Source organism: Salminus brasiliensis, unplaced genomic scaffold (genome assembly GCF_030463535.1).
Source record: "Salminus brasiliensis unplaced genomic scaffold, fSalBra1.hap2 scaffold_163, whole genome shotgun sequence".
Classification (NCBI taxonomy): domain Eukaryota; kingdom Metazoa; phylum Chordata; class Actinopteri; order Characiformes; family Bryconidae; genus Salminus; species Salminus brasiliensis.
In genome coordinates, this window is record NW_027326694.1 from 1,585 (window position 1) to 29,107 (window position 27,523).

Sequence of the window (27,523 nt, forward strand, 5' to 3'; positions counted from 1 at the left end):
ACTGCCTCTAAAATGAGGTCTGTCTAAACATCGTCTCTAAAGTGAGGACTGTCTAAACATCGTCTCTAAAATGAGGACTGCCTCTAAAATGAGGACTGTCTAAACATCGTCTCTAAAGTGAGGACTGTCTAAACATCGTCTCTAAAGTGAGGACTGTCTAAACATCGTCTCTAAAATGAGGACTGTCCAAAGATCGTCTCAAATGTAAGGACCGCCTCTAAAATGAGGACTATCTAAAGATCGTCTCAAATGTAAGGACCCGCCTCTAAAATGAGGACTGTCCAAAGATCGTCTCAAATGTAAGGACCGCCTCTAAAATGAGGACAGTCTGAGGACTGTTTAGGTGAGCTAAATATCACGCTAAGCTATCAGTTATCTCGTTTTTGTGAGTCAGACTGAGGATGAGAACCGCGGCGCTCTACACTGCGCTCTCGTTGTTGTGAACTGTGTAGCCGTTAGCTTGCTAACTAGCCGAGTAAACTACTGAGGCAAACGTCGTGCAGACACCCCTGCATGTGTGGTGGGTACCTGTGTCGGGGTCGATGCTGAAATGCTGAGATCCGGCTCCGAGGAGCTGGTAGGTGATGTGGGCGTTGGAGCGAATGTCAGCGTCCGTGGCAGAAACCTGAAGGATCAGCCGGCCGGCAGCGGAGTCCTCCGGGACGCGGTCAATGTAGAGAGACTGGAGATAAACACAGAGAGAGAGAGAGAATAAATGAATGACCGTCACTGCTCAACTTCATTGCTGGTGTCCTACAGCTTTCTCTGTCCTTCCAGAATCAGCGTCAGCTCGGTCGCGCATAGGCGTATCATAAAAAAGTGGATTCTAAACTTTTGATCAATGGACAAAAGTATTGGGACACCTGCTCATTCATTGTTTCATTGAAATCTGGGCTATTAAAAATAGTTCATCTCTACTGTCCAGGGACGAAACGTTAGGCTTTCTACTAGATTTCGGAGCAGAGCATTGCTGTAAGGATTTGATTGCATTGAGAGAGGGAGGGAGAGAGTCTGAGACAGATGGAGAGTGAAGGCAGCCAGAGCGAGGCCAAATTATTAAGACGTAAGAAGAAGAAAAGTAACAAAATAAGGAGGTGGGTGGCGGACAAAGACAGAAAGAGAAAATAAATAAAGATGGAGAAAGTCAGATAATTGGAACAGATTGGTGGTGGTGGTGGTGGGGGGGGCGAGGGGAGGAGGTATGGGGGTGTGGAAGAGGTGGAGGAGAAAGATTAGAGACAGTCACTGCTGGAGTTCCACCATTAAAACACTGAGAGGAAACTGCAATTCAGAGGCAATCGAGGCGCATTAGCCACCACAAAACCCGGCTACAGCAGAACGACCCTCTCGGTCTCTTAAACGCTGCGTTTCACACAAGGACCTTTTTAAACGCCGCCTCGCTCGCTCGCTCACTCTCTCTCTCTCGTTCTGTCAAATCCACATCCACTTCAGCTCGTAAATTAGCATGAACAGTGGATGAGCTCCTTCTGGCCTTAACTCACAAAAGCCCCCTGACTACATGACACTGCACACACACAGAGTCTGGACAAGGGGCAATTTACTATATATATATAAATTCTGAGCCTAAGGGGTTAAATATATGTTCTTATATCCAAATGTTCCACATTTATTACATTTATACAATATATATGTACTAATTTCCTATAGATGTTGTATAAGCAAGTACCTATACATAAAAGTAACATCCTATATGTATTTATTATGTATGTTCCATATTGATTATACTGCATATATGTAGGTATCTATGCATAATAATTCTGTCCCATATATATATAAAATCAACAAAACATACCTATAGAAGTACCTATGTATCGAATAAGAACCTATACATTTATAATTATAACCTATTACAATTATAATAAGTCCTATATGGATTATAAGTATATGGACATATTCCAGATTTATTGAATAAGGTAGGTATATGTTAATAGAAAATGTCTCATATATATTATTCATAAGCACCTATATAAAATAATAGTGTTCCATATTGATTATATAGATGTAGTTATCTATATGTAATATTTGTGTACCCCATACATATTAGTAGCATAGATATCGTGTATGCAAGTACTTAAATGTAATTATAAACAATCCCATATGGATCGCTTTCAAGTGTCTATATGTAATAACAATGTTCCATATGGATTACATATATACTAATTGCATTAGTAAGTAATAATACCTCTACATAATAAGAAATAGTCCCATATGGATTACATAAAAGTATCTATATGTTCCATATAGATTATATATATATATATTCCTGTATCTACATAGAATAGTAATGTGCCCCGTAAGTATCAGATTAATCTGAATACATATTTATTATTATTTATATATGTATTTATGGTACAGAATACCGAATAATAATGTCCACACATGTATTTTATTCCATATAGATATATGTATACAAATATTTTCCCATAGGAATTGCATAAGTAAGTACCTATACATAAGGTATCATATAAGTAATTACCTCTATGTAATTGTAATAAGTCCCCAGCATAATACATACCTGCATGTGATACAAATATATACGCCCTATAGTAAATTGTATAAGCACCTCTGCGTAATATCAATATGATCAGCCTTTTAAATATATCTGTAATAACACAGTCTAACGTACAGGCTACGCAATCACACACACACACACCCCTACCTTCTCGCAGACGGGGCTGTTGTCGTTGCCATCCAGCACCTTGACCTCCACCACGGCCCTGGCGGCGAAGGTTCTGTCCGTGGCGGTGATATTCAGCAGGTAATTGTCCGTCTCCTCCCGGTCCAGAGGCTTCCGCACGAACACCTTCCACTCGCCCTGCGCCCGCTCCACCCCGAACTGCCCCAGAGGGTCGCCGCCTTCCGAGGGCCACGGAGAGAAAAGCCGTTAAAGCAGTTAATAAAGTAGGGCTATTAGACTAGTGCTCGGGTAGGGGGCGCCGGAGTCCGATTTCGGCCCGCGGCCGACTACGAAGAGCTGAGTGACAGCTCACACTTAATCAGCAGGCCCTTTTTCCTAACGGTTGCCTATGATGTCTGTGGGATCAGTAAACTGACGCACCAGTGAATCTTGTGCAATTAGGTGCTCGTCAAACAAGCCTGCATCTGCTCCAACTTTTAGCTGGTGTTTACTGAGGCACCGCTTTCATTCACAAAAACATCAAAACATCAGAAATAGCAGCAGGTCGATTTGCGCGAGGCACTGATCTCCGTCGTACCCGAGGAAGGGATAACGAGGCAGTTCAGGCTGCCAGCGCGGCCGAGACGCAACTCCTCGCAGCCTTATTTTCTGACATCTTGGAATTCTCGGCTTGGCACGCTTATTTCGCGCAAGCTAATTAGCGCCAAAGCTTGCCTACGTCCCCTGCCAATTCCTACGAGTTATTGGTTTAATTACACAAGCAAGACTTTTTTCCAGTGACCCCAATAGTTAGACGGGGTACTTTAAAACTTGTTTACAGATTAAATGGGTGGCAAATCTGAACAAGCAGATGATATCGTCATCCAGATATCGCTCGCTTGAGTGGCTCGGCACTGCTGAGAGGCAATTAGCGTAGAGTAATTGAGCGCTTGTAGATTGCCGGTATCTCGAAAGCGTGATCTACATCGGGTTTTACGTGACGGCGATGAAGTTCCGGGGATAGTTCCGCTTAGGAAAGGATGCGCTTACCTGTGATGAAGTATTCCACTTGCTTGTTGATGTCCTCCGAGTCAGCATCCGTGGTGCTGAGGATGGCGATCACTCCACCAGGAGGGTCGTCTTCGCTGACCGTGCCTTTGTAGATCTCTGCCGTGAAGCGAGGAGGGCTGTCGTTTACGTCCGCTACCGTCACGTCCACCCTGGTGCTGGCCGTCAGCTGCACCTTGTCCCCGCGGTCAGAGGCCAGGACCGCAACAGTGTACTTGTCCCTCCTTTCGCGATCCAGCTCCTTCAGCGTGGTCACCCAGCCTGTCTCGCTGTTGACGGCGAACAGTTCGGCGATTTCCGCCGAGTCCTGGGCAGCATCGAGACTGTAGACAACCTGCCCGTTTGTGCTCCAGTCCAAGTCAGTCGCCTTGACCTGTATCACGGAGGTGCCTCCTGGAAGGTTCTCGGCCACGACGGCGTCGTAAGGGTCGGACTCGAACAGGGGCTGGTTGTCATTGACGTCCTTGACTTGGACGCTAATGTCCACAGAAGAGATGACCTCAATGCCTTCGTGTTCACTTTGTGCTTGGAGAGTGAGCTGGTACCACTTGGTACTCTCGTGGTCCAGTTTCTTCTCCAGCTTAAGAGCTCCCGTGTCACGGTCAACCACAAAGACCTCGTCCTTGTTGCTCTCGGGTGTGTTGCCCTTAACCAGGCTGTAGACCACAGGCTGATCACTTTCTGCCTGGATGATATCTATCTCGGAGCCCAGCGGACGATCCTCGTCGACGGCAAATCTGTAATGCGGTTCCGCGAATTTAGGCACCTTGACCTCCGGGGCTAGAACCCTGACGTAGACTGGGACGACAGAAGATCTTGAGGGGTTTCCACCATCCTTTGCACGGACAAGGAAAGTGTACAGCTCGTTCTCCAAACCGATGAGACTCTCTTTCGTCACAATGGCACCCGTCAGATGGTGGATTTCAAAATTCTCTGCGATGTTCTCTGTATCTGCTTCAATGGTGTAAGTGACGTCAGCATTGCTGCCTTCATCCATATCAGAAGCTGCGATTTTAACCACCGTCGTTCCCCTTGGAACATCGGCTGCTATGCTGACTTTGTATTCTGCGGCCCCGAACTGTGGGGAGTTATCGTTGATGTCAGTGAGGATCACACTGATGGTGCAGAAGCCGACCTTGCCCCCGCCGTCTTTTGCCATCAAAGAGATAGGAATGACTTTCTCCGAAGTATTCTCCCGATCGAGACTCTCCAAAGTGAAGATTTCACCGTCTTCGTTGACAGAGAACTTGTCTTTAGCAACGTTGTTGACTATGTGGTATGTGAGTCGCCCGTAGGTGCCCGCGTCCTCGTCCGATGCTTGGGCCTCAGCCACCAACGTTCCGACCGGGGAGTTTTCCAGAAGCTCCACAATATAGTCCACTTGAGGGAAGGTGGGACTGTGGAAGTTGGCACCAATCGCTGTAACTTTCACGAGAGCAGAGTTCCTGAACACCCCGTCGGAAACGGAAACGTTAAGGTTATAGAGGGACGCCATATGTAGCTTCCTGTGGTTGGAAATGACGATGGCCCCAGAGGTTTTGTCCATGGCGAAGTTCTGCTCCTCATTCCCTGACAGGATTGAGAACTCAAGCTTCGCACTGTCAGAGCTGTCGGCATCTGAAGCCTGAACCTCAGTGACGAAATGGCCACGGGGAGCCAGCTCGCTGACGGCTGTTTCGTAAACGTTCTGCGAGAACACAGGAGGATTGTCGTTAAGGTCGATAACGTCAACTGTCACAGTGACTTCGCTCGAAAGTGCGGGAACTCCTCCATCCACAGCTCGGACTGTCAGCCTGTGTTGGGATTTCTCCTCGTGGTCCAGAGTACGGGCTGTCCAGATAGTGCCTGTGTTGCGGTCGATGGCGAAATACTCGAAGCTCTTCTCCTTATCTTCAACTAGTTGGTAGAACAGCAGTCTGTTGTTACCGGTGTCTGCGTCGGTAGCAGAGACCTGTACTACGGAGGTGCCAATCACAGAGGCTTCAGAAAGGCTAGCGTTGTAAGACTTGGCAAGAAATATCGGTGGGTTATCGTTCACATCCTCTAAGATGATGTCCACAAACACCTCAGCTTTAGCACCAGTTAGGGCGTCGATGGCTCTTACACTTAGTTTATAGGCAGGGTGAGTCTCAAAATCGAGAGGCTGTACAACGTGGATCACTCCAGTGTTGAAGTTGATGGAGAACTGACTATAAGGATCCCCCTCCGAGATGGTGTACACTATCCTAGGCCCTTCAGAATCGCTGGCCTGGACGTGGACAATGGGTGTGTGTAGCTGTATGTTCTCCGGGATTTCCAGGCTGTAGAACGGTTTTTCAAACACTGGTATGGCTTTGTTTACTACGGTTATAGGCACTTCAACAGTTGCAGACAGTGGCGGTTCCCCGCCGTCCGTGGCCACAACCGTGACCACAAACTCGGCATCCAGGGAGTCCTTCTCAAACGGCTTTTTCAGAGAGAGTTCGCCGCCTGAGCTGATCTGGATGTATTCGTTGAGTTCGTGGAGGTGGAATTTGATCTCCGCATTCTGCGCAGTGTCTGCATCTACGGCCGTCACTTGTCTAATCACGTGGCCGGCCTCAGCGTCCTTCTGGACCAGGGCGTGGTACGGCAGGTTGACGAACACAGGTGGGTTGTCGTTGGCATCCTCCACGGTTACGGTTACAAGAATGTGAGCCACGTCGGATGACTTGCTCTCCCTGTTCACTTCCACCACAATTTCATAGGTGTCCTGTTCCTCGCGGTCAAAAAGTGCGCCCGTTGACGACAGTACCCCTGAGGTACGGCTGATCTCGAACCTCTTGTCGGGGTTTAGAATACTGTAAAACAGAGGTTCGTTGACTTGGTTGCCCACAGCTGCAATGACTGCCAGAGTCTTCTTCTCCAAGGAGTTCTCCTGCACAGACGCCCTGTAGGACGTCTGGGTGAACTTCAGACTGCTTGCTTTGTTCTCTTTGACATTTACCTTCACTGACGTCATTCTGGAGAACCTACCATCGGACACCCTAATTCTCAACTCATACCTGCTTCTCAACTGGGTGACATTTTGTATGCTGATAACCCCAGTGACGGGGTCCATTTTGAACTTTTCTCCGATGTTGCCTTCAGCAATGGAGTACAGGAGTCTAGCGTTCGGCCCTGAGTCTGCATCGCTGGCGTTGACCGTGATGACTTCCACACCTTTGTAAGTTGGCACTAGAACTGTGGTCTCATACAAGTCCTGACTAAACTGTGGTGGGCAGTCGTTGACATCTATGACTTGGATGGTCACGTTGGCAGCCTTCTCGGCGAAGTGACGTGGGACTCCCATGTCATGCACTTGAACAGTGAAGCGGAAAACAGATTTCTGTTCGTAATCCAGCTCGGTTGTTGTTCGGATCGCTCCGGTGCTGGAGTCGATGGAAAAGTAGTTGTGGGCAAACGGTTCCACAATCTGGTAAACGAGCCTAGCATTGGCGTCACGGTCCGTATCTGAAGCACGGACGACTAGTGGGGTGCTATCTTTGGTGAGGACCACGCTTTTGACAGGAGAAGACTCACTGACCATCCCAAAGAACTCGTCTTGAATAAAGACTGGAGCGTTGTCGTTTTCGTCCTTCAGGTGAATGACCAGTGTGGCATTGCTAGCTTGGCCAGCCATGTTGGTGCCCTGAATGGTTAGTTTGTATGAGGGTATTGTCTCGTAATCCAGGGCCCTCTGAGTGACGACCACTCCAGAGTTGGGGTTCACGTCAAACGCTCCATTGATGTTGCCGTCTTTAATCTGGTAAAAGACAGACGACTGACTGGTGGCTGTAACCAGACTCACGAATGTTCCAACAGGTGCAGTTTCGATGACCTCTGCGGAAAATTCCTTCTCTGTGAATTTAGGCTTGGCGTTGTCTGAGATAGTAACAGTTATGTCAACAGTAGCCGTAGCACTGAGGGGTGGCGTTCCTCGGTCTGTTGCTTTTACGGTCAGCTCGAACTGGTTCTTGTTGCTTCGGTCCAACTCTTTCGCCACAGTGATGGTGCCCAAGATAGGATCGATGGCAAACGAATTAGCCACATTTCCTGTGAAAGAGATGGAAAAAAACAAACATTATATCAGACCTGCCTAAAGTTCTGAATTTGACATTCTTTCGGAAATCCTTTAAAATCAAGTTCACGCTAATTTGATCTTTGTCCCTGGACAAAAAATTTGCCAATCGTGTTTAAGGTGGTATTAGTAACTTCAGACTCCTGCAGGTGGTGCTGCATGAGGATGACTGGGCTATAAATACCTGTGGGGTGTGTGACGAGACTCAATGGGTCACAAAGCAGATACAGTTAACGACTGGCTAAAAGGAGTGACTGTATTTGGGCGTGAATCTGCAGGTGTATGGAGACGTACGGTCATACTGGTCTACCAGCAGTGGCAGAAATCCCAGCCTAACTGTATCTGCTCGGCCACCTATTTTCCACACATCCAACGAGAAACTCACTGCACTGTACTGCACTCTTCTCAAAGCCTGAGTCCCATCACACACCCCAGGCAGGAGCCTGGAGTTACGTCCAGGTATCTTATTTCTAGTGTTCCAGTGTAGGTAGGTCTAGTGTTCCTCATGAACACACTTTAATTTCCTGCCATTAGTGTTCCACTGTGGATCCTGGGTGGAAAAAAATTAAACGAGTCTGCCTTTGATAGAGACTTTCTGACTCTGCAGCCTTTCTGGCGAGTCGAATCCTGCGTTTTTTGTTGACAGTGGAGTAACATCTGCTGAAATCTGCACCTGCATTAAAGGAAATTAAACAGCTTTTTCACCATCCAGTCTCTTCGAGAGTCTGGAGTTCATCCAGGCCAGCCAAGCTGCTGGCTTGCGGCCACTACCGACTGGGACTTACGGTCCAATTAGCCCGAGTCATCCCAGACGCGTCAAAAATGTGCGCTCTCAACAGGGCGTGCGGCGTCCCCAAAGCGCTCCTGCTTCGCTGTCCAAACACTGGGTATTTATTAAGACAACAATGATGGGAAACGGAGGGGAGGGATCGACTGCATGCTTGGCGATCTTGGCGACTTTCTTTCTCTCCGTCTCTCTAGCCTTCCTTCAGCCCTCCCTTCCCTTGTTGCCATCTTTCTCTGTCCTCCCACTTCTTATGACTTTCTCCCTCCCTCTCTCGTTTGGTGGCGCATGACGTCTTCGCAGTCTCTGTCAAATGTGTCATTCATGAATAAGTGCAGTGGGTTGAAGACCTTTGGATGGCACACACATCACACTCTCCCACTTTCACTGCTGTGCATGAACTTTCCTCGCGGGGAGGCACAAAGGAAAACATGGATGTCATGACAGGAATGCTAGGCCTGCTGCTGGCGGGAGGGTGGTTGGGGTTGGGGGGAGGGGGGAGAGATCGGTCATGGTGCTTCACCTTCTTCACAGAATGCTTTGGGTACTACAGAACTGCTAGAGCAGTGGTCCTCAACCCTGTTCCTGGAGATCTGGAGACCTGTAGCTCTCTAGGTCCTTCTGGACCAACTGTTGACGGGGTTGTTGTTTATTTCAGTGGGTCTCAAACGGACCTCTTGTGAGATCCACCGGGAGGACCATTTTGAGGAACCAACAACCCCATCAACAAGACTCCAAGATGGCCCAGACGTGGAGCAAACACCTGGACCGTCTGGAGGTCCATGAGGACAAACTGGATCTAACACTAACCTTGTTGTGATGTCACTCCCCAAAGCTACGCAAAAACGAGGACACCTTGGTTGTCCTGACAGGGCAAGGTGTAGGCATCGAGGAGTTGATGCAGTAACCGATCAGCTGATTACCTGACTCGATGCTGTAGACGATTTCTGCATTCTGGCCCTTGTCCTTGTCCAAAGCGGTGACCTGCAGCACCCTGGAGCCGACGGCAGCGGATTCGAAAACACGCCCTGCATACGGCGTCCCAGAGAACCACGGGGCGTTGTCGTTAGTGTCCTCCACGTTCACGATCACTCGGACGAGGTTCCGCTTCACCGGGATGTCCTGGTCTCGTACCTGAGGGCACAGTGGACGGCAGTGAGAAAAGAGACTGAGCCAGACAGCTTAATACACTGTCACCACACGGGGTACCACAGTGACCACCTGGTAACATCACAGCAAACACTTAGCAACACTTTAGCAACAACTTTGCAACTCTCCTACCATGTTAACCACCTAGCAACAACACAGCAACTTAGCAACACCACAGAAACCACCTTGTAACACCTTGCAACCACTTTACTAATATGAACCACGTCCCCTGAAGACTCCACTTAGCAGCACCATTCCAACCACCTAGCAACGCCATAGCAACCACCTAGCAACTCCACAGCTACCCCCTAGCAGCACCTTAGCAGCCACTTTGCTAGTAAAAGAAGGTGAGGGCGTGGTTCTTCTCCAAAATTGAGTCCATAGCAACCACCTAGCAACACAATAGAAACAACTTTAAAACACATTAGCAACCACCTGGTAACCACTTAGCAATTACTTAGCAACCCTATAGCCACCCTCCTTTAATACCATAGCAACCACCTAGCAACACAATAGAAATGACTTTAAAACACTATAGCAACCACCTAGTAACCACTTAGCAATTACTTAGCAACCCTATAGCCACCCTCCTTTAATACCATAGCAACCACCTAGCAACACAATAGAAACAACTTTAAAACACATTAGCAACCACCTGGTAACCACTTAGCAATTACTTAGCAACCCTATAGCCACCCTCCTTTAATACCATAGCAACCACCTAGCAACACAATAGAAATGACTTTAAAACACTATAGCAACCACCTGGTAACCACTTAGCAATTACTTAGCAACCCTATAGCCACCCTCCTTTAATACCATAGCAACCACCTCGCAAAAATCTAGTGTTTCGGCTCAGAGACCATCTAGCAAAAGCTTAGCAATTGCCTGGAAGCAGTTATTATTATTATTATTATTATTTAATTAATTTTATTTATTAAACAATTTATTTTTTCATCCTAATTTGATGCTTTTCTCTCTTTCTTCCCCAGCTGTCTTCAGTCTTTCTTCCTCCGAGCTGTAAATTTAAGGCGACCTATGAAGTTTCCTAATTATAATTCCTGCGTTGAGAAAGACTGAGAGGTTAAAAACAAAGCCAGCGTCAATTTTTCATCTGCGATAATTCAATTAAAACGGGCAACTCATCAAATCCTCCAGAGAATCGAAACGGTAATGCGTTTCTCAATTCCTCCGGGACACGGACCAGCGCTCTCCGAACAAAGCCGTAAACAAACCCGGAGAGGACATCAGGTGGGGCGCCGCCTCACTGCCTCGCCGCTCCAAACAACAGAGACAAATCAATCCGACAAATAAACACCGCAAAACACACACACACACACACACACACACACTACAGCCGTCCAACCCGGAGAGGCAAATTACACTAATAGAGAAGAACAAACAAGACCCCGACCAGCCTCCGCATGGTCCGCGGTTCTCCCCCCGTTTACTGGACCTTATTCGCACTGGGGCCTCAGCTGAGGCACGGTTCCCCGGTTCAGTGGCCTAAAAGCCTGGAGGGCGAGACGGCGTACCATGACTGTGAGCGTGTGTTGGCGCATGGTCTCGTGGTCCAGTGGCTCGGCGGTGTAGAGGACGCCGGTGCCGGGGTCCAGGCGGAACTTGCGCAGGCTGAAGGGGTCGGTGCTGCTCAGCAGGGTGAAGGTCAGCTTGTTCTTCTCGTCCTGGTCGGACGCACTGAGACGCAGAGCCTCCGTCTCCGGCGGGGCGTCCTCGCGCACCGTCACCTCGTACCGGGGCTCGGAAAACTGCGGGCGGTGGTTATTGGTGTCGAACACTTTGATCAGAACCTGAGAGAGAGGGAGAGAGAGAGAGAGAGAAAAAACTCAGTCAGTAATGACGCTGTAGCTCCGGCTGACCAGCAGGGCGGCAGTCCCGACTCCGGGGGTCTGGCGGTTGAACGGGGGCTAATCGCTCGGCTGGCTTTAGCGACTCCTACAGCCTGGGTCAACGTGGGCTAACCGTCGCTCAGCCGAGAGAGAGGCGCGAGTGTGGGGTGGGGGCGGGGCTGGGGAAATGTTACAGTGACATTTTCTCTTAGTAAATACCAGCTCGCTCGCCCGCCTCGCCTCGCCTCGGTAAGAGGAAGTGTTTCATTAAGACTTGTAGAACAGAGGAGCGGAGGGAAATGTCAGGCTGGAGGCCTCCTGCATAATTAATGGAGTGTTGACGGACTCACCTGGTCTCCAATAAACACTAATCAAAAGCAGCTCTCTCACACACACACACACACACACACACACACACACACACCAGTAGTCTAACAAACACCAATACAAATACACACTACCTGGACAAAAGTAAAGGTATAGATACTGGCTGTTAATGTGTTGCTTGGTGGTTGCTAAGATGTCACTTGCTGGTTACTATGCTGATAGGTTGGTTGCTAAGGTTTTCCTAAGCAGCTGCTGGGCTATTGGTGAGGACATGCCAGGTGATTGTTAAGGTGTTCCTATGGTATAGGTGTTGGCTGCCAATCTGTTGCTAGGTGGTTGCTAAGGTGCTGCTATAGTAAAGGTATTGGTTGCCAAGCTATCGCTAGCCGGTTACTAAGCTAATGGGTTGGTTGCTAAGGTGTTCTCTTAGCAGCTGCTGGGCTGTTGCTAAGGTGTTTTTTAGGTGGTTGCTACGGTGTTTGCCATGTTTTATGCTAATAATTCTGTCTCCAAAACTGTTGGAGCCCAAAAACATTTGGCTACATGCTGGAATGCAAATGTCCACAAACTTTTGTCCAAAAGATCGGTCCAAAAGGTCCTCCATGCACAGACCCAACCCCCTCCCCGTGCTAACGGTACCGCAATTAGACACTAAAAAGACCTCCCTTTCGCGCACACACACACACACACACACACACACACACACACACACACACACACAAAGTGAGTAACACACTCGTGCGAGGCTGAGGTGTGATCTACAGAACCTCCTCACCGTGCTGGGGGACAGCTGGGAAGCTAACACACCTCTCACCTATGGTGTAAGAGCTAGAGTGTCTCTCACTTTCTCTCAGCCTCTCTCTCTCTTTCTCTCTCTCACACACACACACACACACACACACACACACACACACACACATCCGTATACTTGTCTGGTTTTATCAAAGCCAACCAACCGTCTAGTTGGCTTCCTAGAGAGGATTAGCGAGTCCACTGGGAGCTCTTCACTGGGCAGCTTTTACAGAGCCTGTGTGTGTGCGCGAGTGTGTGTGTGTGTGTGTGTGTGTGTGGGAGTGTGTGTCAGTGTGCGCGAGTGTGTGTGTGTGTGTGTGTGTGTGCGCGCGAGAGTCTACATCCATGTGTATCCAAGCAAGCTTTCATAAAACCAGCATAATGAACCAAGCAGAGCACAAAGTGCATGCCTAGTGCATGCCAGCCACCAGGGGGCGACGATTAACACGAGCTGCTACAAAGGACAGGCCTGTTCTCCAAAGACCCCCTAGCCCCTAGCCTCTAGCTAACAGAAAGTAGTACCACAGAATCACCAGCACTAGCAAGTTAGCAAAGAAGCTAGCAAAGACGCTAGTGCAGAAACTCGCACTGAAACAGAACATGCGGCCCAGTGGTCAACACTTTATTATAGAAAACTCCAAACACAGGAGCAGAATCACTAGCATGGCAGTTAGCAAAGACGTAAATGCTAGCTAACTAGCGAGGAAGCACAGATAATTCATAATACTGTATAAACGACAAATACGACAATACGTACAAGTTAACAAACCCCCTCAACCCCGATTTTGAAGCTAACAAAAAGTAGTACCACAGACTCGCTAGTACAAGTGTTGGCACAAATGTTAGCAAAGAAGCTAGCGCAGAAACTAGCAATGAAACAGAACACGAAGCCCACTGGTCAACGCTTAATATAAAACCTATGAAACTGCGTAAATAGATGTCTTCTTAAAGTTGAGCCAGAAGCTCCAAACACAGACTAGCATGGGAGTTAACAAAGAAGCTAACCCACAAACTAGCATGGCAACCGAAAATCTAGCCCAGTGGATGATGTTTAATTGGTCTAATTACATAAAATGCTCTAAAACCTGCAAAACTGTGTAAATAGATGCCTTCTTATGCTTGGAGCCGAGCCAAAAACTCCAAACACAGGAGCAGAATCACTAGCATGGGAGTTAGCAAAGACGTGAATGCTAGCTAACTAGCGAGGAAGCACAGACAAAAAAATTAAATACTGTATAAACGACAAATACGACAATGCGTACAAATAAACAAACCCTGATTTTAAAGCTAACAAAAACATTACCACAGAATCACAAGCAAAAAAGTTAGCAAAGATGCTAGTGCAGAAACTAGCACTGAAACAGGAAAATATTGAAATACATTCAAATATAAAATGATGCCAAATTCATGCGTCTTCTTAAGTCGAGTCAAAAGCTCCAAACACAGACGCAGAACGGCTAGCATGAAAATTAGCAACGAAGCAAGTGCTAGCAAACTAGCAAGGAAGTTCACAATCAAACACCGTAACGCACTGTAACGCAGCCACGTACAACAACCCCCGTTATTTTAGACTCATCAGATATAATTACCACAGAATTACTACCACAAAAGTTAGCGAAGAAGCTAGCACGGACACTAGCGTGGCAACCAAAACCCTAGCCCAGCGGTGGACTCTGTAGGGATCTCGTCACATTTTGTAGCTTAGGAACAAGAGCAGCTAACGCTAGCATGAACATTAGCAAAAAAGCGAATGTAAAAACTAGCATGGAAGCTAACACAGAAACTAGCAGGGAAGAGCCTAGCCTAGCGTCCTTTATGGATGCTAGCATAATTACGGGACGCGCTAGTGCAGGAAACTAGCGCAGCAGATGCTGGCTGACTGGGAGTGCTGGTAGAATTGACGTTTACGCCGCCGTATGAATAAATAACGCCGCTAATAAACGTCTGGCTAACGTTTATTCCTGAAGCCGAGCTGAACGTTGTGGGGATGAAGGTGTTAGCAGGGGCGCTAGCTTATATAGCGGACGCTAGCTCGGCAGCATCGGGTTGAACCGAGGGCGGAGCAGCTTGCACCCGCTCGGCCTGTCTGGCTCCTATCCTGTCTGTGAGGTGCCCACAATGGAATGCAGAGCTCCATCTGTGTGTGTGTGTGTGTACGGTGTGTGTGTGTGTGTGTGTGTACGGTGTGTGTGTGTGTGTGTGTGTGTGTGTGTACGGTGTGTGTGTGTGTGTGTGTGTGTACGGTGTGTGTCAGTGTGTGCATCAGCTGATCCCTGAGGAGAGTCATACCGGAGCCAGAGAGCCAGAGGCCCACCGGCAACGACAAATCCCTCCAGAACGCACTGTAAACACACACACGTCTAGAACCCTGGCTCACGCACACTCTCTCAGGGTTCCGCAAATAGAACCACACAGAGCATATTTCAGCCTCGCCGCTAGAACGGCCTTAAAAAACACATAAGAAAGAGTCCTGAGAGTCTCGCTGCTCTCGGAGGCTGAGAAAGTGGGTTAAACAGCAGCAGCAGCAGCAACAACAACAAACGGAGGGAAACCGCCGGATAAGACATTAGCGAAGAAGCTAGTCCAGAAACTAGCACTAGCATCAATGTTTTATTATTTTAAAATCATATGAAATTTATAATGAGGTTTAAATAAATGACATAAACAACCCCCCCCCCCCAGATCGAGCAGAAGCAAAGGTGTTAGCAAAGAAGCTAACTCAGAAACTAAGGAAAAACTAGCTCTGCAACTAAAAAACGCTCAAAACCGCTAACTTAAAATGATTTGAGTTAGTAAGTATATACATTTTTAAACAAATGATAACAGCTATACTTGATAAACACTATTATAACCGCTACTAAAGATGCTAGGTGAGAATCTAGCTGAGATTTAGAAAAACTAGCATTTGGCGTTAGCTTGATCGGCCTGGTTAACTGGTTATAAGACAAAATATAACAAATAAATAAATAAAAACGACAACGCATGGAAATAAATACTTTCCTGGTTTATAAAATAAAAAAAATAAAAATAAAAATAAATAAATAAAAGCAGGACAACAAGTGGTGATGTTAGCAAAGAAGCTAATTTAGAAACTAAGGAAACGTATTACTACTAACTTATATTATTATTTGATAACAGTAATATTTAATGAACACTTGCATAACTGCTACTAAAGACGTTAGCCAAGAAGCTAGCCAAGATTTAGAAAAAACTAGCATCTAGCCCAGTGTCTGCTTGATCGCTCATAAAATAATCCAGAATTACACTAAAAAATCAAAAATTATACGATAACAGGAATATTTGATCAACACTGCTACTAAACATGCTAGCTGATTAGCTAACCGAGATTTAGAAAAACTAGCATACAAATAAAATAATAAATAAAAAAAGAATAAATCCTTAAAATAAATCATTTGACAAACAAATAAAGGAATAAAAACGACAACGCAGTGGAAATAAATCGTACGAATGGTACAGTCAGACCCAACAAAGTGGAGTTGGAATGATGCCAATATCTCGGAAACTGCGAGAAAAAGGCCAAATCCCGCCTCTTCCAGTTTAACCTGCCCCCCGTTTTCCGTAATTCTTTGTAACGCGAGCAAGCGCCTTCTAAATTCTTCGTAGAACTTTGGAGAAACTGAAGACCCTGAGTCGACCTCGTGAGTTTTTCTCCAGCTGCTCTGAAGTCATCCTGCTTAGGAAGCTCTCGAGCTCTTTCTAATCTGCGGATAAAAGGGTAAAAGATGAGGGGGGAAAAAAAACGGAGCTTCGAGTGGTCTGGATCAAACCCGGATTTCCTCCTCGCTCCACTTTCCCAAACGCTCCGGACCCAGATAAAAGCTTTCAGTCAGGGCTGCACGAATTATCAGCCATCAATCGGTATTTCAGCACGAGCCTTTGAAATATTCATTTCACAACATGCAAATGAGCTCCCAGGCTCTTTAGGATCGTTCTTGCTAGTCGGCCGATAAATCGTTCGTTAATTAGCATTGTGATACTAGCTTTCTGATGTTGCTAGCACAATATAATTTTAAATAAATGTAATCTAAAATAATAATAAAAAAAATTCAACTAAGCTTGTACGATATATCGCTCGTTAATTTATATCGTGATACTACTCCCTGAAATGTTAATATGGAAATATGTTAACTATCCCTTTTGAATCTTTCCAGCGAAGGTCGCACAATGTATTACTTGTTGCCTGGTATCGTAATACTATACTGAAATATTGATATCACGATATGCTAATGAACTCCCAGGTTCTTTTTTACACGTTAATCAGTACTGTGATACTAGTCTCTGAAGTATCAATATGAAATATAAAACTGATAAAAAAATAGATATATTTTTTAACAATTCCAGTTTAGGTCGCACAATACATCACTTTTTAATCGGTAGTATGACACTTTCCTTTGAAAAGTAAATATCACAATAAAAAACAAGCTTTTTTTTATTATTCCAGTAAAGGTCGCACAATATATCGCTTGTTAATCGATATTGTAATACTAGCCTTTGAAATGTAAATATCACAATATAAAAACCTAGCTTTTTTATATTCCATTTTATGTTTCAAGTCTGCACGATATATCATCTCTTAATAAGCATTGCGATACAAGCCTCTACAATATCGTGAATATAATATGCTAATGAACTCCCAGGTTATTTAAAATCTTTCCCGTTAAGGTCGTTTATCGGTCACTACATCGGTCTTTTATCAGAGTCTAGAAACTAGCCTCTGAAATATTGAGATAGAAATACGTAAATGTCTGTTTTTTTACGTTTCCAGGCAAAGTCGTACGATATATCACATATTAATCGGTATTGTGATACTAACTACTAAAATATCAATATCTCAATATGCAACCACGCTCTTCTTAATATTTCCGGTTAAGGCCGCACGATATATCGCTTGTTATTTGGTATTGTGATACTAGCCTCTGAAAGAATAATGTCACAATATGCAAATGAGCTCCCATGGGCTCTTTTGGATCGTTCTGGGTAAGGTTGCTAGTGGGCTGATATATCGTTCGTTAATCAGTATCGTGATTCACAATGAAAATAAGCAATATTTCCAGTTAAGGCTGTACGATATATCCCTTGATTATCGGTTAATCGTTAATCATAATACTACAAAGTACTGCTGGACGGGACTAATATCATACAATATCATTTTTGTAATATATTACGATGATATTTACATTAGTGGACGTCAGTATCACAATACGCCGATCCAGGCAGAATATCGTCCAGCCCTGTATGGTCTCTGTGGCGGACCATGTGACCCTGTCTCCAGTCACTCTTTAATAACGGAAGGGCAAATATTTGGCTGGTCTGCTCAGCTCCGCCGCGGCACACCTGCTCCAGCTGTTCAGCAGATATCACCACGTGTTGATAGGACCACGGGCCAGGCGTCAGAGAGCGCTACACCCAACGGCCACTTTATCAGAAACGCCCACCTTTTTCCTTCACACACTACTAGGCCAGTGTTTCTAATAAAGTGGCCAGTGAGTGGAAGTAGCACAGGGTGGGTGTTTCTAATAAAGTGGCCAGTGACTGGAAGTAGCACAGGGTGGGTGTTTCTAATAAAGTGGCCAGTGAGTGGAAGTAGCACAAGGTGGGTGTTTCTAATAAAGTGGCCAGTGAGTTGATCTCTATCTTCCAGTGGTAATATTAGAAGGCTTTTGGGTTTGTTGGCATATTTTGTTGGAAATTATGGGCTGCAGTCCTAAAAAAATGTGTGTGAGTGTGTGTGTGTGTGTGTGTGGTAACTGTAACTGATTCAGGGTGAAGGCTCTGAGAATCCAACAATAGCTCTCAGATTAAGCCAAGAGGACTGAGAGAGAGAGAGAGGGGGAGAGAGAGATAGAGGGGGAGAGAGAGAGAGAGAGAGAGAGAGAGAGGGGGGGAGAGGGGTGGGGGTGGGGGCTTTGATAAACCGCTACATTGAAGCGGTTAAATGTGTTATGTCACTGCTTTTGTGTTGAAGAGAAACCTTGTGTGTGTGTGTGTGTGTGTGTGTGTGTGTGTGTGTGTGTAAGTGTGTGTGTGTACTTTAGCAATCAGTGGACATTTCTGACCATGCTGCTGACCATTCAGTCTTTATTCTGTCTGTTTATAGCTCACACACACACACACACACACACACACACACACACACTAAAATGAATCATTATCACTACACTGTTTGCAGCGCTGATGGAGCAGAGGGATGGGATATGCAAATGAGCCCCCCATCCAATCACAGTGTGTTGTATGGAGTGCTTGACCAATCTCAGCTCAGCTGTGTATTCATGTATAACACACACACACACACACACACACACACACACGTTTTTGTTACTAATGTGCTTGTGTAGTATGGATTTACACATAGAGAGAGAGAGAAAGAGAGTGGTAGAGTGAGATAGAGAAAAAGGAGAGAGAGAGAGTGGTAGAGTGAGATAGAGAAAAAGGAGAGAGAGAAAGTGGTAGAGTGAGATAGAGAAAAAGGAGAGAGAGAGAGTGGTAGAGTGAGATAGAGGAAAAGAGAGGGAGTTATTAGAGCAGAGACAGACAGAACCCCCCTCTTCCACCTCCACCTCCTCCACCTCCTCCACCTCCTTCTCCTCTCGCGCTTCAGGAATGAGACAATGGAAGATTCCAGAAGCTTCGGCCAAAAACAGAGAAGGACAGAACAATAAAGAGCCTCACTGTCCGGCCGCCGGCCTGAGGAATGCAGGCAGGAGGAGACGGCTCTTTACGGAAAACTCGGGAAGCGCATGTGGACCCCCACCCCACCAACCCCCCCCACCCCCCATCACCACCCCCATCACCCTCAGCCGAGCCGAGCCTAATCGGGCCGACAGGCTGAAGCCTCCAGCCTGAGCAAGGAATTTCCGTAAGCGCTCCAAAACCCACCTTTACGCTGTCCGTTACTCACGCTCGGCTGACTCCTACTAGCACACACACTCTCTCTTACACACACACACACACACACACACACACACACACACTCACACACACCCGACAGGACGAAGAAATGGGTACCTGTGTGCTAGCGGTGCGGGTGCCATCTGTGGCCTCCAGCGTGAGGTTGTAGCTGGACTTCTGCTCGGCGTCCAGCGGCCGGGCCACCACCAGCGTCCCGCTGGCCTTCTCCACGTCGAAGCGGTGGTCCGAGTTACCGCCTAGGGTGAGAGAGGAGAGCGCCGTCAGTGCCTGCTGGCCAGCTTAGATACACCATGTGGACAAAAGTATTGGGACACCTGTCATCCGCCCCCCCCCCCCCCCCCCCCCATCTCCCAACTCCTCTCTAAAGTCTACCCCTCTAGCCAATACCCCATCTGGAATGGGTGTCCACAAACTTTTGGACACATGGTGATAAGATGCTGAAGAAACAGGCGGGGGGGTGTTGGTGTTGGTGGTGAAACTGATGGGGGTTGATGGAACGAGGTCCAAAGTCCACACAAACCATGGAAATACACCACCTGACCACTTTATTAGGTACACCTACCTACACACTGTCCAGTTTGGTAGCTCCACCTACCGTAGCATGGGGGAGGGGCTAACAGGTGGTCATCTGAGGGTTCTGACTACTAGAGACTACCTTACAGGTGCACCTATACCTAACGGAGTGGTCAGGGGGTGTAGGGGTGGACACTGCGATGAGCTCGAACAAATACACAACGACAAACCCACGATGGACCAGACTCCTCCAGACGCCCAGCCTTCCCAGAATTCTCAAACTAGTGGGCTAGGTAGTGGGCACCGCACCTCACCTGGCCTTGCTAACGGCTAATTTGACCACGTCTCGTTCCCTCGGAGGAGGAGAACCATCTCCTAATGTTAATCATCAATGCTAATCACTGTTAGCCAAGGCTAGTCTTCGTCTGGGTCGCGGGACGTCTGTAGGCTAAAGCCACGAACTGGTCAGGTCTACTTGTTCAGGGACAGCGGCTAATTTGATGCTAATTTCTTCACTTTAAGGTAAAGCGCCTTTCATGTTAAAAATTGCTGTTAGCGACATTAGCATCTGAAGCTAATTTCAGGCCTAAATTAGGCCTAACCTCTAAGATATCCGTCTAGGAGGCTAATTCGATTATTCATGTCCAGCTTAGTGGCGTTCGCTTTGAGGAGAACCACCTTCTAACTCGGCGACAGAAAGCTAGCATTCAGATTAGCGTATGATGTCTTCAGTAATTGTCCAATTTAAGCCTGTTTAGGACCAAAGTTAGGCCTAATCTCGGGAGATATCTATCCAGGGTGATCATTTAACCCTTTTTTCTCAGCATAGAGGTATTAGCTTTCAGGAGAACCACCTTCTAACGTGGCTAGCATTAAGTAAACGTCATTACGCAGATGCCTGTAATGCTTAAAATAACTGTTAGCGGTGTTAGCATCTGTCCAACTCAAGCTAATTTCAGGCCAAAGTTAGGCCTAATCTCTAATTCGATTATTATAACTTGGCTAACGATGACGGAAAGCTAGCATTCAGATTAGCATGATGTCTTCAGTAATTGTCCAATTTAAGTCTATTTAAGACCACAGTTAGGCCTAATCTCAGAGATAGCCGTTGAGGAGGCTAATTCGATTATTTATGTCCAGCTTAGTGGCGTTCGCTTTGAGGAGAACCACCATCTAACTCAGGATACGATCCTGAAGGTTAGCATTCTGATTATTAGCGGGTTAGGCTAAATCTGTGAGATCTCCGTAGACTAAAACCACGAGAATGACGAGTCTACTTGTTTAGGGTACTAATTCGAACATCTGCTCTCAGCCTACGTCAATGTCTAAAAGCCTACGAGTCCGAAGCCGCTCCGCTCGTCTGGGACGCTAATCCGGACATTAAGCCTAGCGCCTTTTTTTTTTAACTGCTCGGGCAAAGCGACTGGGTTGAGATGCTGGGGTTGAGATGCTGCAGACACCACGACACACATCGGCTGAACCCTGATACCTTCTGCAGTGCAGTTCAGGTCGCAAGCCATCTGCACGACGTAAAACGCCTCGCCGGCTTCAGCGCTCTCTTCCGAAACCAAGCGGAGAGGTGGGAAGAAAGCAAGGAGAGAGAGAGAGAGAGAGAGACATTCCGACAGAGGAGGAGGCGGCAGGCGTGAAAAGAGAAAGAGAGAGAGAGAGAGAGAGAGCAACAGATCAGTCAGTCGTGAGTTCGGTTAGAAAAGCCAAAGGGAAGGAAGAAAAGGGGTGAGCGGGTTTTTTCAAGCGTTCCTGAAAAGGGAGATTCCTGGAAAGACATCTCAGACAGTTTCATGCGACGGTTCCAGGACGTCTCGTCTGAAAGGTTCCAGGACAGTTCCTGCGGCTCTCGCTCTCATGCGTGCTCGAACCTCGCTAAAGAAGCCCTACCTGTGATCTCAAACCAGACGGGCGTGTCCACCGCCTCCATGGTGAAGACCCCGACCATGTGCGCCACGGGGTCGCTCTCCATGACGGTGAAGGAGAAGATGCTCTCGTCGAAGGCCAGCGGGGAGGAGCTCGGCTCCGGCTTCGGGATCCACTCGATGTGCAGGCGGCACGTGGACGACTTCTGGGGCCGCCCGTTGTCCACCGCCTTGATCTGTGTATACACACACACACACACACACACACACACACACACACACACACGGTCGATCATAAGGTCGTTTAAAGGGGCAGTTGGTCAAAAGCTCAAAGTAGCCCACAGTTCTTTCCCTCGAATGTAGCCGGTCAGCTTGTTTCTATAGTTTTGTGAAAGAGATACAAGGCTAATATAGCTAATGCTCTAACGAATAGCATGGTGCTAACTGCACGTCTAAACAAAACCATGTGGAGGACTTCTCAAATAGACATGTTGAGATTGTTTATTAGCTTCTTTTGTTGGAGTTTCTAGTGCAAGTTAGCTGTGTTACGTTAGCTACAATAAGTTAGCTACATTACGTGAGCTACATTAAGTTAGCTACATTAAATTAGCAACATTAAGTTAGCTATGTTATGTTAGCTACATCAAGTTAACAACATTAAGTTACCTACAATGAATTAGCTGTTACGTTAGCTACATTGTTAGCTATGTTGTGTTAACTACATTAAGCTACCTACCTTAAGTTAGCTACATTAAGTTACCTACATTGAATTAGCTATGTTGCGTTAGCTACATTGTTAGCTATGTTGTGTTAACTACATTAAGCTACCTACCTTAAGTTAGCTACATTAAGTTACCTACATTGAATTAGCTATGTTGCGTTAGCTACATTGTTAGCTATGTTGTGTTAACTACATTAAGCTACCTACCTTAAGTTAGCTACATTAAGTTACCTACATTGAATTAGCTATGTTGCGTTAGCTACATTGTTAGCTATGTTACGTTAGCTACAATAAGTTACCTACATTACATTAGCTACATGTGTTTTTTAGCCTTGCAGCTCCAGTACAAAACCAAAGAAGGAAAGTTCAGACACTAAAAATGATTATTTTTGTAAATGAACATATTAATATTACATATGTATTAAGTTAATTATATATATTTATGATATTTATATATACTACGCTTGGTGTTTTTTCTCTGCATTTCTGTCCGGCTGCCTGAATGAACAATAAATAATGAACTCCTGAGCGTCACTGACGCTGGTTTAGGTGTAAATGCCTTTGACGGTTTGTTTTCCCTGCTGTAGCACATCTGTGTCGGCTCATGAAGTACTCGATAATTAGCTGATGTGCGGATCCAGGTGCGGCAGACGAGATCGCTGTGGGATCAGGAAGCACGACAGCAGCCTAAAAATACTGCCATGGGTTCAAAATCCACTGGGTGTGAGATGCCGTCCCAAAATGTTGCATTTACAGAACCCGTCATATGAACACAAAGCTTTTGTAAAATATTTCCAGTACTTTGGAAACGATACGTTTTCCAGGAATTCAGTTTTATTTCATTCTATTCAAACTTTTACAGTAACTTCACTCATGATAGTAATTTTATTAGACATTCATTGTAGGCATTACTTTTTATTAGAAGTTCTTTCTAGATAGTAATTTAATTTGAACTTTATAATTATATTATTTTACTAGAATTTCACTCCAGGTAGTAATTTTATTGTAAACAAAGTCAAAATAGTAATTTTTATTAAAAATTGTGATTTCTAGATAGTAATTTTATTAGACCTTTATTCTATTGAGTAACTTTATTAAAACTGAACTCTGGATAAAAAAAATGTATTAGAACATTATTCTAGATATTCTAGAACTTCACCCTCAATATCGACTTAATTCTAGACCATTTGTATTAGAACTTCACTGTAAATATGAATTTGATTAAAAATTCATTCCAGATATTAATTTTATTAGTAAGTTTATTATTTTATTACAGCTTTATTCTAGACACTATTTTTATTAGAATTTTCTTCCGGATAGTAATCAAATTTTATTTTAGTTATAAATGAATTCTGGATAAAAACTGTGTTACAACTTCATTCTAGAAATAATTTTAAAATTGTAACAGATGTAATTATTATTTTACTCATTCTAACTTCATTCCGGATGTCTTTATCTTTTTATTTCATATATTTCAAGCAACAAAAGTGGTTTGATAATATAATATTACCAACAATGATTCCAAACTTTTGAATGGCAACTTCAGTTGGGATTTCTTTGTGTTAAAGATGCTAATTGCTAAATGCTAAAGGTGCCCTCACCGTCAGGATGTCGTACTCTCCAGCGGAGGAGAACTTCTTGGAAGAAACGAGGCCGGTTTTGGGCTCGATGAAGAACTTGCCCAGCTCATCTCCCTCCTCGATGCTGTAGGAGATCTCGGCGTTGGGGCCGTCGTCCCGGTCGGACGCGATCACGCGGTAAACGGGGTCGCGCCGGAACTGCTTCTCCACCTTCTCGCGCTCGGGCAGCTTGATCTTGTAGACCTTCTCCATGAAGACCGGCCGGTTATCGTTCTCGTCCAGAACCTTCACGATCACCCGCACTGTGGTGGACCGAGCCGGCACGCCGTGATCCGTCACTGTGATCTGTTACAGAAAGGAAACAAGAATCTTCTTTAGAATTACACAGACTGCTTTTGTTTTGTTATTATATGCAAATGAGCTCTGTTCTGATTGGATGACTTGGGATCAGTCTCACTCAAAAAACAACCCAAATATCACGACTGTATTAGAAAAAGTCACTTGTTGCTACGTGGATGGTGTGATTGATGGCTGTGCCACTTAATATATGCATGAATGTAAATGTGTCGGATCACAAAAACTGTGGATTTTAATTAGCCATATATGGACTGTATGGACTGGGAGTGTATAGTAAATTTTCACACTTATTCATATGCTAAACCAAACTCTTTGTTTTAAAAAAAGAAGTGAATAAATAAAATTATGTAAATGTGTCAAGGGGTTTTTTGTGACATCACAAAAACTGAGGATTTAAAGTGGGTATATATGGACTGCATTGACTGGGGAACAAATGGTACACTTAAAAACTTGTAAATTCTTGTTTAGACGCTCCATCAAACTCTTATTCATAACCAATAATAACCAAAATAAAAGTGTATTTTCATGCCAAAGTAGTTTTAAGTTGATGTCAATTGGTTTTTGTGACATCACAAGAACAATCAGCGTAAAATCGACTATTTTCGGTTCACATATGTACTGTACAGACCGGGGAGTGTTAAACTCTACAATTTAAACAATAAAAAATCCTTACTTCTATGTGTATAAATATAAATTCATGTAAATGTGCTGTTTTTTTATGACATCACAAAAACAATCAGCTTAAAACGTCTCGTTATTGCATCGTATACGGACTGTATTTGCATATATTAGTCTTTTAGGTTTACCTATTACAACAAACTCTTAAATTTAACGGAAAGAAAAACTAAGGAAATAACTTTCATGCAAATGTTATCATTTTTATGACATCACAAAACAGCGAATGTGTACATATTTAACGTAAGCATGTTTAAAGGCGACTTTTTGACCTGGAGGAACTTCCATGATACTGCCCCTTTAAAACCAGGAGCTAACTTGTCATTGGTGGCGATAACGATGCTATAATTTTATCCTGCGGCCGATGATTGCTGCTGTCGATCACTCGGATGAGAGGCTGTCAGACGTGATGTTGGAGGACGTGGATGAAGGACGGCGAGGATCAGGGAAAAGGAGCAAAGACGAGGACAACCTAGCCAAGCGATTCTTTAGACGGAATTACGTGATGCGACTTTCAAATTTGCTAGATTATCTAATTAGCTTCATTAACTAAAGTATCTCTAGTATCACAGTTTGGATGTCACTCAACGACCATCCAATAGCGCTTCTGCTCTGGAGCTACACGGATAACGTAGCTAACAAGCAATGGAAGCTTACGTAGGGCCGAATACCATGGTGATAACTGTACGCCGCATACAGTATACAGTCGCTCTTCAGTGTAGACTGTATTTACTGTATATACCCTGTATATACCCTATATTCTGTATATGCTGTATATACAGTGGAGACGTAGGGCGGCCGAAGCCCCCAGAAGTGCCCGAATCTTCTTTTTTGTTCCTCTAATGTCAAATAACTGAAGCCCCCAGGAGGCGTGTGGTGTCAAAATGAACATTTCCAATTAGAGCAGCAACATGAGGGCTGGACGTGAGAGACAGAGAGAGAGAGAGAGAGAGAGAGAGAGAGAGAGAGATGGGACAATAATAGACTGTACGTGAGCGGCGCCGTCCCGGGAGCGAGGGTTGAATGAGTGATTGAAAACACTCATTATGCGGCGCGGTGGAATCAATCGCGCAAACTGAGCCGAGGAAAAGTCCTTTTCTCCGTTTCTCATAGTGACGGGGTGGTAGGGGGTTGGTTTCAGCCGTCTTTCGCTGAGTCAATTGGCTGCCAAAATTGAAGCAATTCCCCTCGCGAGTTCCTGTCAAGTATCCTTGGCACGGAACCTCGGCGAGAAACTCCGCAAAGCCGTTACGACAAGAAAGAGGTATACGGCAGAACCTGCTTTTGGTCGTCTTCTTGGGATACCACAGCAACCACCTGGTATCCGCAGATACCGATAATGACTGCAACCACTCGGAAACCCACCTGCGACAACATAAAAGCCACCTAGGATACCACAACAACCACCCGGCAAACACGATACACTAGTAACTATCAGCCAACCACTTGGCAACACTCTAGTAATCATCTGGGACGCCATACCAACCACCTAGCAATACCATAACAACCTAAATCATCCCACTGCTCCACATCTTAACACTGGGGGGCTTTATACACCTCCTCTAGCCCACGCCTGGCCTGGCGTTAGGCAGCATGGTGCCGATAGGTTCATCATGTTTATCTGCTCCAGAGAGTCCTAATCTATTGGCAGTACTTTTATTTGGACTGTGAAGGATCTGGGGACCTCTTCTCATTTACAGATGATGGGATGTTTGATGTTGGCTTCCAGAATTTGCTGGTATTCTTCACCTCTACCAGTGCAATGTTCCCAGTGCCACTGGCTGCAGCACAAACTCAAAGCATGATCCATCCACCCCCGTGTTTAACAGTTGGACAGGTGTTCTAAACTGCTGCAGCCAGATTAGGGTTTTGATTTGCCTTTCTAGCAATCCTACCAGCAGGTAGTGCAGGTGTGTTTGTGTGTGTGTGTCTGTGTGTGTGTGTGTGTGTGTGTGTGTGTGTGGTGCTGTAAGGGCACGGCTGCTGCTTTTGCAGCACAGATTCTCGGAGGCGTCCCGCTGAGGCTGGTCTTAACCGGCATCTGTTAAACAGATCATTAATTTGGGGAGGCTATCTTCAGCCTAAGCCCGAAAACACCCAGTTGGTCTGGCTTAATGGTAGACTAGAGCATAAGCTGAGACATGCAAAACACACACACACACACACACACTTACACACACACACACA

At 45.6% G+C, this 27,523-nt stretch overlaps 1 protein-coding gene across 1 annotated transcript; it reads right to left on the minus strand.

Moving 5' to 3' along the window:
* Positions 1–484: 484 nt before the first annotated feature.
* Positions 485–26,447, minus strand: LOC140548891 (protocadherin Fat 1-like; the record flags this gene model as incomplete). Its single annotated transcript, XM_072672073.1, has 10 exons — positions 26,328–26,447; positions 24,326–24,649; positions 22,029–22,239; positions 21,619–21,687; positions 19,713–19,852; positions 11,253–11,528; positions 9,492–9,702; positions 3,689–7,759; positions 2,681–2,877; positions 485–682 (listed from the first exon to the last, which is right to left on the minus strand). Coding segments are annotated over exons 1-10 (5,817 nt in total), but the record flags the coding sequence as incomplete, so codon positions are not given.
* Between the last annotated feature and the right edge of the window lie 1,076 nt (positions 26,448–27,523).